This window comes from Ovis canadensis, chromosome 11 (genome assembly GCF_042477335.2).
Source record: "Ovis canadensis isolate MfBH-ARS-UI-01 breed Bighorn chromosome 11, ARS-UI_OviCan_v2, whole genome shotgun sequence".
NCBI classification, from domain to species: Eukaryota; Metazoa; Chordata; class Mammalia; order Artiodactyla; family Bovidae; genus Ovis; species Ovis canadensis.
The window spans coordinates 68,495,850-68,509,121 of record NC_091255.1 but is presented as its reverse complement, the minus strand read 5'-3'; the positions used below and the strand labels follow the sequence as shown (position 1 = coordinate 68,509,121).

The 13,272-nt window shown below is 47.6% G+C and overlaps 1 protein-coding gene across 2 annotated transcripts; it reads left to right on the top strand.

Annotated features, from left to right (window-relative positions):
* Nucleotides 1-975: 975 nt before the first annotated feature.
* KCNJ2 (potassium inwardly rectifying channel subfamily J member 2) lies at nucleotides 976-11,772 on the top strand. 2 transcript variants are annotated; one of them, XM_069542228.1, is made up of 3 exons: nucleotides 976-1,156; nucleotides 5,204-5,355; nucleotides 6,443-11,772. In XM_069542228.1, the coding sequence occupies exon 3, from the start codon at nucleotides 6,663-6,665 to the stop codon at nucleotides 7,944-7,946; it is 1,284 nt and encodes a 427-aa protein (XP_069398329.1). In that variant the 5' UTR covers nucleotides 976-1,156; nucleotides 5,204-5,355; nucleotides 6,443-6,662; the 3' UTR covers nucleotides 7,947-11,772. The 2 variants fall into 2 exon arrangements, with proteins under 2 accessions (XP_069398329.1, XP_069398327.1); XM_069542226.1 differs by lacking the exon at nucleotides 5,204-5,355.
* Nucleotides 11,773-13,272: the final 1,500 nt, after the last annotated feature.

Genomic DNA, 13,272 nt, shown 5'->3' with positions numbered 1-13,272 from the left:
GTGTACACACACACACACACGCACACACACACACACAATGTTCCAGGGTCCACGCCCGGCTCACACTGCGGTTGACAGCGCTTGTGAAAGGGTCTGCAAGCCCTCGCCCGGTTGCGGGGCGGGAGGGCTGGGAGGCGCCGGCGCGTGGCAGCGCTGAGCGCCCGTAGGAGTTGCTCCTGCGGAGAATTCAGGAGTCGAACTGCTCTGGGTCTAGATCAGCAGAGCGTGCCCGGCGCGCCGGTGGAGCCCGGGATCGAGGGCGGACCCCGCGGCAGGGAACGGGCCGTTCGCGCTCCCGAGCAGCCCCGGCTCTCTGTGAGTAACTCGCCCCCAGTCGGGAGAGGGAAGGGCCGGGCAGCCCTGCGCTCGTCGGCCCCCGGCCGGGCTCTGCGCGCCGCGCGCGGTCCCTTTCCGCGTTGCATCGGCGGCTCCTCCTCGCCCGGCTGGTTCAGCCCGGGATTCGGGGGGCGGGAAGGACCGCGGGGCGGGGTGGGGGGGAGGCTGCCCCGGGTGGGAGGGAAGGGGAGAGGAAGACGCGCCCCCGGCTGACGGGCAAGCTTCCCACGCGGCCGCCGGGCGGCCGGGACCCCGACCCTCCGCGAGCCCCTGGGGGCGCGCGCCCGGCCCCGCCGCCGCCGCCGAGGACAGGAAGCGGCCAGCGAGGGGCCGGCCCCGGGGTGGGAAGCTCGGCCCGCAGGCGGGGCTGCAATTAGGCCGCCGCCGGAGCCGGGCCGCGGGCGCCCCACCTGCTGCGGGCCCGGCCGGGCGCGGCCGCCGCCTTCTCCCCGGCGGCCGGGCGTGGGGGCGCGCGGGGCGGGAGCCGCGGCAGGTTCTCGCGCCGGCCGCGCGGGCTCCGCGGGAGCAGCATCCTCCCCCCCGCGCGGTCCCCGCGGGGCCGGGAGCGCGGCGATTGGCCGGCGCGGCCGGGGGCGGGGCCGGGCGGCCCGGTGCCTCGCGGACGCCTCAAAAGAGCCCAGGAAAGCGCAGAGCGCACTGGAGACCCAGCCCGCGCGCAGCCCGCCCCGGCGCCGGCCCGCTGGGTCCTGGGAATTGCTGGTTCGCTTTGCCTCCCTCGCTTGTACAAACTCCTGGATCTCACATGCCTCTGTAACCCCCCACTTCCACTCCATGTCCCATGCTCCTGCGCCGGCAACAGGTAAGGGCTGCTGCGTATTTTCTTCCCTGCTTTGCTCTCCTTGCCTGTGGGTCCCGGGGAGAGGACTCGGGCTTCCGTCCCCGACCCGGCCCGGCCCGGCCGCCCCAGAGGTGCCCAGCTGTCAGGCGGCCTTTAGTTCTCCCCCACGCGCCGGAGTCCCAGAGCCTGCCTATAGAGTTTGTGTGCGCACCAGAACATCCTCGGAGCTAAAAATACTGAGACATGCTTGGAACAGTTGAGCAATAGAAACATTTTCCTGCAGCATCTGTTTGTGCTCATAACTTCCAGTGCACCAGCTGTAGCGAGATACTCAGTTGGGAGACCCGGGCGAGGGAGCCTCTGTTCGATTCTATCTCTCAGGAGGAAAAAAAAAAAAAAAAAAGGGCAGTGGATGCGTCTAGAAAACCGATCTCAAACCTTGGCAAACCTTGAGACTCAGCGCCGGTCTCGATCCTTGGCGACTTTCCTCCCCACCCCCTCTGTCACTGCTTCAAGTGTAGCTTGAGTTCCAAACCCAGCAAGCTTGTCTCAAAGTTGCTTTGCTGGGGAAGAGAACGGGAGCTCGCGCTGGATCTGAGCCCTAAGATCGCGAAACTTGCACACCTCCCCTAAGCAGCTTGCTCTTCTTTGGAATAATCCTGTTAATACCGAAATTTGAAGACGGTCAGGTTTCAGGGAAGCACGGTGGTCGAAACGACTTGATTCTGCAAAGGATTGCATCATAACATACAGTCATCATGACAGTTGGGAAAAAAAAAAACCGAGATAGGAAGTGGGCAGTTTATTGTCTGTGTCTGGGTGATTCTGTCAGCACGATGGTAACTAAGATGCGGCTGTGAATCCTGGGGTTTCTATTAACCAAGAATTTACCTTTTAGGAAATCAGGCCTGATTTGGAAGCGTGTTTTGGGTATGCAAAGAATGCCTATTGCTTTGTTCCACTTGCTTTCCTTCCGTTAGTAATCGGTAGCCTGTCAGATTTTCTCCCACTGAGGACTGCTGTATGCCTGCTCTGTGTTACCTGTACGCTTGCTAGCTTTTTCCTGCTCACTTTCACGCCCGCTCCAAGTGTTTTATTTTTATATTTCATGATCCAGAAAAATCCCCAGGCTGAGGAATTAAGAGACTGACTTTAAGGATGGTGGGAGGGGTCAGAGTTGGGGTCAAGGTCATGTCACTTTGCTTTCACGCCCTCCCCCTCCCCCCTGCTGGCACTTTCTTTTCATGTTATTGCTCTCCATAGGAATATTTGTTCTGAGCTCTTGTAAACTGACCTTAAAAAAAAATAGCACGCATTATTTATACTTCCTTTTACTTCCTGCTACTTCCTTTAGACTTTCCGGCTGCCCAATCCTGGTCGAGTCCTTGCATGACTTTTTGAGTAGCATAAAAGACCGACCCCGTCTTTACCTGGACAGAAGGACAGTTTCAAGCTTTTTTTTTTTTTTAGTGTTTATTTTTGTTTGCTATAGAGATATATAGTTCAGCAAGTGAGCATACCAAGTGATGCTATATGCATTGTTGAGTATGAAAGATGTGGGGCTCCCATAGGTGAGTGGGTACCCCTCCTCTCCAAGTGCCCCTCCCCCTTCCTTCTGTTTACTGAGCTTCTGAGAGGTTGCTTTGCCAGCCTTGAGCTCTCGTAGCAACCGTGTGCCCAGAGCACACTCAGGCTGGTCTATATGGCGTCAGCTGGGGAATAGCTGCTCTAAACACTCATTAGCAGACCTCTCCTTCAGTCCTTTTACCATCCCTGTTTCCTCTCCTTACTCGGAAACTTTCTCATCTGCTCCACACCACGATCATAAGAGGGGGCCCACTTATTCTCACTTGGTCTTCCTGGTTAGCATGTCTCTGTTCTTGGATGATCCATCCTGGGAATATCTCGGTGAAGGGGAAAATGATCTGGATATATTCATTACACCATGTTATCTCCTTGGCCTCATCTCTGTCTCCAGCTCTCTCGTTTAACATCTACCTTGAGATGGAAGCCCTGAACTATTTTTTTCCACTGCTTATGCTTAATTTGGTCTCAGCCTATAAATAGTCTTAACATGAAGAGCAGCACATGTAGCCTCTCCATTTCCCAGAAATACTTTCTTCCTCATTGGTTATGCCCTGGGTAAAAATGATTGTTTGTGTCTGTTAAGTTTATTTCAGGCCCTTACATATTCCGGCTGAAAATGGGGGTACTTGCACATTGTTCATCAAATCACATGTGAATTCTCCCGAGCTGTGCCTCGCAAGGAGGGCAATCACTGGGGGTTTTCATCGGTTCTTAATCAGATGAGTTTCAAGAACTTACTTAGAATGTGGCCCTAAAATGAAGTTGCACGAAAGCCCTATTCCTAATTAAAGTGTTTTCCCAGATGCTCATGAATTGGTGATTTTCAGTGTGAGAAGTGCAGGCAAGGAAGTTTTCTGCTTGCCCACAGCCATTCAGGCATGTGGGCAGGTTAATAGGAAAGACAGTCTTCAGAGTGGAATATTAAGACAGTTCCCCTGTCAGACTTTGGCAGCGTCTCAGCTTTTGCTGTACCATCAGCTCCACCGAAGCCTGAACACACATCATGTGCGCGCACATATACACATGAATCTGTTTTGGAGCACATCTGCTGGAGGTGACAACAGTTTCCATTTTGCCAGAAAAATCTTCTCCCCCCTCCTTTCCAGGCAGAAATGGTAAATTTCTAAATGATGCTCCGCATATGGAACAGATTCTGTCATTAGCAATGGAAATAAGACAATAATAGTCGCTCAATATAGGCTCTCTTCAAGATTCTAAATGCGGAAAGCTATTCATTCGTAGGAAGCTGGTCGTGTGTGTTTCGTGGAATTCAGACGAATGTCTTGGGGTCAAGATTTTTAGAAAGTTGTAATTCAGTCTTTAGATTTCATATGACTGTTATGCTTTAATCTGGAAAGAGAGCAGAAATAAGTCAGAAGAGATTTGAGACTGTCTACTCCTGGTCCCTAATGGTAACTCAGATGGAAGGATTGTTTTGAATCATGAAAAGGGAATTTCTTGGTGTCAGCTTATAATATCCTGAAGTCAGTCAGAACTCACGGACACAAGCCTATCTAAATGAGGCCTCCCTGACCCCCCTCTTTCTTGGAAAAGGCACCTGCATTTGGTGTCATATTATTGTCTATATTTGTGTGGTGTCGAAGGGCTTGGCAGTCTCATATGAGCCAAATGAGCTGAAATCTCTGTTTAAAAAAATTCTTTCTGTGTCCAGCGTCTAGAACCCTGAGGAATCAGAGTCTTGCTTCTTTTGTCCAAGTGCAAACTTCATGGGAAGCAGACAAAACATTGAAGCAGGTGGAAGGGTAAGAAGACACAGTCCCTTCTTTTTATAAAGTAATTCAAAGGCAGTTTCAAATCGGGCATCATTCAGGTGTCAAAAGCTGCCAAAATGTAACACACATTGCAATTTTCACAGATGACTAATCTCAGGAAAAATGTGTTGGGGCACATTCTTGCATAATAACTTGGATAAAGAGGCAGAAATGAAAAGACTGCAACAAGTCATTTTCAAAGACAATACACCTTGCCTTTTTACTCAGGGGGTGCATGAAAACAGATCAGTGATTTGCTGTCTTTGCAGCTGGTCTGGTTGCACGTGGTTCTGTTAACTGCTCCATCTGAGTGCGGTTTAGGGGGAGAAAGAAAAAGTGGTGTCCTTGTCATCAGGGTGTCGACGAATCTCTGATCCTGTCCATCTGCTGTTCACTGTCCCCCTTTAATCCAGGAGACAGCTTTGGTGGTTTGAAAGTCAAGCATCCCTATTTTTCATTTCTCTGCTGTGTTCATTTTACAATTTATATTTGGTGTTTTGTTGCCAAAACACCCTAGACTTTCTCCCAGCCTTTTGCAAATCCAGGAAAAATTATATCCTTTGGACCAAACATGGAAAGTCAAAAGTGGGTAGATGATTTTTAACCGCAGGGGCGGGGTTGCCAGGGGCGGGAGATGAGCAGAGAGGGGAAAACTGAAAACTGCTGTTTATTTGTTCTGATTAAGTAAAGGTGAGCATCCTCTCTACAGGAACAGAGGTCAGAAGGCACCCGCTGCAAGTGTGAGTGAGCTGAGGGGGCCCTGTGACTTACTGCTGCAGAGTTGTCTGTGTTTGGAAGCACACAGACGAGGACTCCCAGCCTTATCTCAATCCACTGAAGACCTGATCCTTGAGCACAAAGGTGCTTACTTCCTCGCCTGTCATTACACACGGCAGTCCCATCTCCAGAGAATCTCAGGTCTCTCATTGCTAAGCAACAGGATCACTCTGTATCCCCCAGCGTGAGCCTGCATCTTCAAGTCAGAATCACTTGCAGGAACAGAGATGCTATCAGGAGTTTCTGCTGCTTTTGGTGGCTGCTGTCAGCGTGTGATGTGATGGAATAAGCCCAAAATGTCTCCAGAAACCCGCGTCCCTTTCAGATGATTGGAAGGGCTGTCTGCTCAGTTTTGTCTGTTTAAATGAACTAGTCAATGCTTTTGGATTTCAGCCTCGCCATTGAGGGCTGTCATGTTCTTCCACAATGCACCTGCTGCTCGATGAATATGAACATTCTGCATTTATGTGAAATGCTCTCTGACATGTCCGAGTTCTTAAAGCTTCATAGCAAACCTGAGAGTTAGAAAAGTCTTTCTTCTTCTTAATCACCAGGGACCCTAGCAAGCAGAGAAGGCAAATGAAGAGCATAAGAGGAGACAGGTGGATCTGTAAAGTAGAATATTCTAGATATCTGGCCAAAAGTAGGGAAACAGGAATCTGAGACTTTGGATGAGGGGAAGGGATAATTAGGGATGGATGAATATGTTCCGTCTGCTATATTTAAAATGGACAACCAACAAAAATCTGCTGTACTGCACAGGGGACTCTGGTCAACATTCTGTGGCAGCCTGGATGGCAGGGGAGTTGGGCGGGGAATGGATACATGTATCAGCGTGGCTGAGTTGCTTTGCTGTCCACCTGAAAGTATCAACACTGTCAATCAGCTATACGCCAATATAAACTTTAAAAGTTAGGGAAAAAAAGCAGTCATGAACAACCACCTCTTCTGTGTTTAGCAACTTCATGTTTTTAAGTGATATAAGAAAATATTTTCTTTCTATTTTTTTAGGGCTACACCAAGAAATGAAAACCCCAGTAATTCAGCATAAAGGACATTTCTGTATATCTGTCTCTGTGTCTGGTTAGGAACTGTTGCATTAGAGAGTAGAACCCTTTCCTAATGAACTTCTTTTGTAATAGAAGATCTCTCTCTCTCTCTTTTTTTGCAGGACCTGTTCTCTGGATGTCAGCTGAGTTACTAAGGTGACTCTGCATGTCAAGAGACAGACCTTGGTAGCCAGAACCTCAAGGCCCCTGGATACCCCATCCCTCCTTCTTTTTTTGTGCGTGTGGGTCCTCACTGAACATTCAAACCTGTTTCTCCAAAGGGTTTTGCAAAAACTCAGACTGTTTCCCAAAGCAGAAGCGCTGGCGTCCGCAGCAGAAGCGATGGGCAGCGTGCGCACCAACCGCTACAGCATCGTCTCTTCGGAGGAGGACGGCATGAAGCTGGCCACCCTGGCGGTGGCCAACGGGTTCGGGAACGGCAAGAGCAAAGTCCACACCCGCCAGCAGTGCCGGAGCCGCTTCGTGAAGAAGGACGGTCACTGCAACGTGCAGTTTGTCAACGTGGGCGAGAAGGGCCAGCGGTACCTGGCCGACATCTTCACCACGTGCGTGGACATCCGCTGGCGGTGGATGCTGGTCATCTTCTGCCTGGCTTTTGTGCTGTCCTGGCTCTTCTTCGGCTGCGTGTTTTGGTTGATCGCGCTGCTCCACGGGGACCTGGACGCGTCCAAGGAGAGCAAAGCCTGCGTGTCCGAGGTCAACAGCTTCACGGCCGCCTTCCTTTTCTCCATCGAGACGCAGACCACCATCGGCTACGGCTTCCGCTGCGTCACGGACGAGTGCCCCGTGGCCGTCTTCATGGTGGTCTTCCAGTCCATCGTGGGCTGCATCATCGACGCCTTCATCATCGGCGCGGTGATGGCCAAGATGGCCAAGCCCAAGAAGAGAAACGAGACGCTGGTCTTCAGCCACAACGCTGTGATCGCCATGAGGGACGGCAAGCTCTGCCTCATGTGGCGGGTGGGCAACCTCCGGAAGAGCCACTTGGTGGAAGCGCACGTGCGCGCGCAGCTCCTCAAGTCCAGAATCACCTCCGAGGGGGAGTACATCCCCCTGGACCAGATAGACATCAACGTGGGCTTTGACAGCGGCATCGACCGCATATTTCTGGTGTCTCCCATCACCATCGTCCACGAGATCGATGAGGACAGTCCCCTGTACGATCTGAGCAAGCAGGACATCGACAACGCAGACTTTGAGATCGTGGTCATCCTCGAGGGGATGGTGGAGGCCACCGCCATGACCACGCAGTGCCGGAGCTCGTACCTGGCCAACGAGATCCTCTGGGGTCACCGCTACGAGCCGGTCCTCTTCGAGGAGAAGCAGTACTACAAAGTGGACTACTCCCGGTTCCACAAGACCTACGAAGTCCCCAGCACGCCCCTGTGCAGCGCTAGGGACTTAGCTGAGAAGAAATACATCCTGTCGAACGCTAACTCGTTTTGCTATGAAAATGAGGTCGCCCTCACGAGCAAAGAGGAAGACGACAGTGAAAACGGGGTCCCCGAGAGCACAAGCACGGACACGCCCCCGGACATAGACCTGCACAACCAGGCCAGCGTACCTCTAGAGCCCAGGCCGCTACGACGGGAGTCGGAGATATGACTGAGTCCTCCTGGGGAGTGCTTCCTCTGAAACACGGTCTGTTGGTCAAAGGCCCAAAACAGTTACACACACGTCGGTACCAGGGGCAGGTGGTTCGAGGCAAGTGACCCCAAGGGACTGGGGCTAGCGCGGTGGTTTTAGAGAAAGACTGTAAGCGCAAAGATGAGCCTAAAGCACTAAACAGGCCTCCCCGTGACCCGAAGGCGCATAACACGTTGTAGAATAAGTTATGGGGTGTTTGTGTTTGTGTTTTGTGTTTTGAACCAAACTTGAACTTGCAGGCAAGCCTTGGTTGGTGGGGTGTCTGACTTCTCCAGAATGCTTCTCTTTGGGGAACAAGAATGTTTTTAAATGGCATCACATTTTTCAATGTTTTAAAGGCAAGACTCTGCCTTAACTTTTGAAAAGCTGCTAACTACACCAACACGCGTCGTATTGTTGCAGTGTAGTTTTTTTTTTTTTTTTCCTTGTGTGTAATTTAAAACGTCAGTGTTGAACTTTGTTGAAAGCTCATGATATGCGCTTCAAAGTGGCAAGTATTTGGCTATTAGCTGCCAAACGAGAGCCTGATTTTTTGAGGCCAGTAATTTGTTTGCTAGAATTGATTCTCTCTCTCCCTCGTGCTCTCTGTCTGTCTCTCTCTGGTTACATAAGGGCATTATGTAACACTAGCCAAATGGTAGCCTCCGGGCTCTTGTTAATGTGTTTTTTTTTTTTTCCCCCCTACAAGATGTTAATGGGTTATCTCAAATTTTAAGTTAGACTACCTAAAATAAATACCAAAGATAATGCACGTTTTTGCACAGTGGAGCTTACGCTAAAAGGGAAAGAAAGCCCCACGGCTGCCTTGAAATCAAGAGACAAGAACTTTGAACCTCAGCAAGACCTTGAACTACCCTCTCCTTTTGCACCTTATTGAGAAAATAGAACATCACACACACAGTTGAGTAAAGTGTGGTGCTTTTAATTTTTGTTCTTTCATGTAACTTTCACGTCCTAGGAAGAAGACAGGAAAAATTCACACACACACAGACACAGACACACATATGAAAGATATAAGCAATTTTCCTTTCCTTCGAGGTGGTGCTGGCCAGGCGAATGCAACCTTGAGAGATGATGACCCCTTAGATTTTTTTTTTTTCTGGATTTTTCCATGTTTTGCACATTCCAAAATTTATCCCAGAAGATAAGACCTAGGTTGACATGAGTTGGCATCCTCCACGCTGAGCCATCCAACTCGAAAGATCAGTAGGTTTAAACCTTAGGGCTGAATTCCTTGCCCTGACGGAGGGCGCATCTCTGGCTTGAGTTCATTTTCTAAAAGATGCCACGCCTGGCCCGTGGGCTGGTTCTTCCCAGCAGACTGTTTGGACCGAGTCCTCCAACATCTGAGAGGGTTGTGAATGCTCCAGTGAGACATTAGCATGATGTGGAAGAGCTGTTTTGATGTGGCTCGTCAACTTTAGTGTTTAGGAGGAAGGGGAACATTGCCTTTTTTTTTAATGATAGAGAACAGAAATGAAAGTATCTCAGTATTTTAGGGTCATCAAGAGCCATAACAACCCTAACGGCGTCAAGAGTAAAGGAGATAATGATCTGAAGTGTCCTTTCCCCCTCGGGGGATCCACACTCGTCTTTGAATCCGAGTGGATCCCTTTTGCCTGTGGAGACCTGGAGCCCGTTACCTGGGGCACGTCATTTCCCAGAAGCTTCTCCTGCCTGGCTGCCTGACTCGCTAGGAACATTTGGTTTGGTTTGGTTTTCCACTCTAGCTTAATATAATGGAACTCTGTTTTGGTTTAAAATTCCTTATGTGTGAATTTGGGGTCACTGATTTTTTTCTTTTTCAATGGGAGTCTCAAAATCAACTCTCTTTTTGGTATTACACCCCTGTATGCCATTAAAAAACAGCTTGTTCCAGAATCCTGTGTTTTGTCAGCCCGTGACTGGGATGGGCTCTGGTTCCTGACCAGCCATATCTGCATGGGGTGCCTGCAGTCACAGGACAGTCTCTGCTCTTGTCCGCCTTTCGAGTCGGTGGGTTTGAACCCTGTGCAGTTATTTGCATGGAAACCAGGTTAGAGCTATCAAGCGAGGGGATGATATTTGAAGTCCAGACTTACAGGCCGATGGGGGAAGTTGTTTAGAGAGTTAGCGGAATTGGGATGGAGCGGACACAGAATGTATAGTCTTCTGTATATGGCCACCGTCTGCCGTTGATAGGGAGAGGGTGTTGAGGGTTTCAGCTGCTGCTATTCCGATATTTTTGCAAAGGAAAATAATCAAACCAAAGAGTATTCCGTGATCTGTAAATTACATGAAGACACAGTGGAGGGTGGGGGTGACGAAGGCACCCTCTCGTCACACAGTGCTGCCACTTAAAGACTTGAGATATTTGCAATGGGGTGGGTGGAGGGGGGCAAGAATGAGGGAGGGAACTCTTGCAAGTTCTTTCTGAAAAAGAGAAAAAAAATTAAAAATTCTGGTGCACAGGTTTGTTTTTTTTTTTTCAAGAAAATTTTGCAGAAGCTATGTTTTTAAAGTGTACATTTTATAAAGTTTATCAGATATTTTCATATTTAAAGCCAAATGTAAATAGAAGTCTGTAAAGGGAAGAAAATTGCCATAGAAAGTATAATTTCAGTGCAGCAATTTCTGAGAGCTAGTACCTATATGCTACCGGTTAGCATGGTTTTAGCAAATATTTACCAGCCTTATAAGGTTTGTCTTGCTATGTTCTCCTGTTATTTATTTCAGCATGGACTGTTCATTTGAAAACTTTTTCTAGTTATTAGTATTTTAACAGTTACAAGCTTTAAATGGCATTTTTTTTTTTTTTTTGGTCAAGAGCCAAGACACAGTAATGCACAATGTTTTGGGTTTTTTTTTTTTTTTTTTTTTTTTTGCTGCATTTTACCTTCAGAAGCTCAGTCTTTATTGACTGGGCCTCCTTGCTGAGCGCACACATGTCTCGGGAATGCAGACTGAAGAACTCATACTGAGTATCTGGGGTCTGTTGCCAGATTCTTGTTGCTTCTCTGTTGCAAGCAAACCCCCACTGAATTTATCTAGGAATTATCCCCTTTTGAAGAATCTGTGCCCGTAACTGGATGGGCATTATATTTTTGGGAGGAGGTTTAGATTCCTGGTTATCCTATTTTTAAATAAAAGGTAGACAAAGTGAATTCTATTTTGATTATTGAGAAAGGAATATTAATAGTTTTCTATCCCTCTAAGATTATACTTGAATCAGACATTTTAAGGATGTCACCATAACTCTGAAGTCATTTCCAAATTCCTGATGACTGTTTAGTTTGTTTTACCTGTTTTTTTTTTTAATTCTATCAGTGCATTATTCCTCGCTTCCCTTCCTTTCTTCCCTGTCAACTCCCATCTCAAACCTCGATGTTTATTCAGTGCATTTTGTCCCCTGAATCTTGTTACCCTGGCAAAAAAACAAATGTCGATTCATATTTGATGATAAGCCACACAGTAAAAGCAAAAAGCCTGTTCTGAGAAGCAGAGTGGATGTTTTTTCACTCTGTATCTAATAAAGTTAAGGTTGTTTAAAAAGAAAAAACAAGTGTTGCATAGTCGCTTTCTCCCTACGAATCCCTTTTCTAGTTATGTTGGGTTTCAACCTCTGGGCGGCAGCGAACTGAACAACTCCAGCCTTTGACAATCCTGAGTCACTATCTTCCCGTGTCCTGTCTTTTTGTATCTGAAGTCTTCCTAATGTACTGCACAAACCATGGATTGTACATATTTTTATATATTATGTCTTATTTTATTATTTCTAAATAAAAAGTTAAAAATTGAAAACAAATCAGTGCAAGAAATTTTTGGGCTCTCTGTGTGATTCCTGTAGCATCTCAGATGGAAACCAAAGGTTCCCAAATGAGAGGACATAAACCCGGATAGGTGGGATGAATAGGACCATAGAAATCTCGAGAACAGGCGTGGTGCAGCGGCAGGTTACCTTAATCCCAGAAGGAGGAAGTCAGGCTCGGATTTTGTTTGTGGACAGAATGCCCTAGGTGGAGAGGAGAGAGAAACATCCGAAAAACAAGCAAACAAAAATAACAAAAACTATTGAATAGAAGGCTTGGATTTTAAGTCTCTGTGTGATGATAAAAGTTACTTTGTTGAGCTTAACTCTGTGTAGGCTTCAGCTTTATATTAGCTCATTTCCCCAAAACCAAATCAGGTTATTATAGTCTCGTATAATAAATCAGAGTTGGCAAATATGTCCCATGAAAGGCCAGATAGTAAACATTTTTGGCTTTGTGAAACAGTTCTTTGTCTCAGCCATGCAGCTCTGCCCTCATACTACAAAAGCAGCCACAGATAATATGAAAAAAAGGTGCAGCTGTATTATAATAGAACTTTACTAATAACAGGTGGTGGGCCAGACTTGGTCCACGGCCTATAATTTATTGACCTCTGTTACAGATGAAGAAACCAAGGCTGGATTTTAAAGCTAATGAATCATTCAGCTGATACTCAAATGCAGGTTTTATCTGCCTCTAAATTTCATTTAATCCACTAAGCTCTATGGTCTTTTAGAGTACATAGTTACCAAGGATATGTGGGTCTCAGAGAAAACATCAATTCCTCTGGCAGATTTTGAATAGCTTAACTGTTTTTCACCAGTGGAAACACTGAGGAAAATCTCCATTCTGAAATATGGGTTGCTCCTTAAAATTTTTCCTTTAATAAATACTCGATATTTTTCCTTTCAACAAATATTTTTGTTTCAATAAAGCCCTTACTGTGATTCAAAATGGTTCTAAGCCCTTTATGAGTATTAAATAATTTAATCTTAGTGGCATCTGCACTATTATTACCCTTATTTAATGAATGAGGCTACTGAGGCTCAGGGAGGTTGAGTGTCTTGTGTGAGGACACACAGCTATTAGGAATTAGAGCTGAGATTTAAACCGAAGACATTTAACTTGCAGCAACATGGAGGACCCAGAGATGATCACTAAGTGGAGTAAGTCAGAAAGAGAAAGACAAACGCTGTACAACGTCACTTACATGCGGAGGCTAAGATATGACGCAAATGGACTTAGCCATGAAACAGGAACAGACTCACAGACGTGGAGAGCAGACCGGGGCTGGGTGCTGGGCGGACTCGGAGTCTGGGGTCAGCAGCTGCAAACTGTTCCCTAAAGGATGGATCCACAACAAGGTCCTACTGTCTAGCGCAGGGAACTGTATGCGGTAACCCGAGATAAAGCGTAATGGAAAAGAATACATATGCATGAAGTTTGGTTGATGTATAATGTTGTGCTAATTGCTGCTACATAGCAAAGTGATTCAG

Coding starts and splice junctions, on each gene's coding strand:
- KCNJ2 (XM_069542226.1), top strand. CDS start 6,663: ATGGGCAGCGTGCGCACCAACCGCTACAGCATCGTCTCTTCGGAGGAG.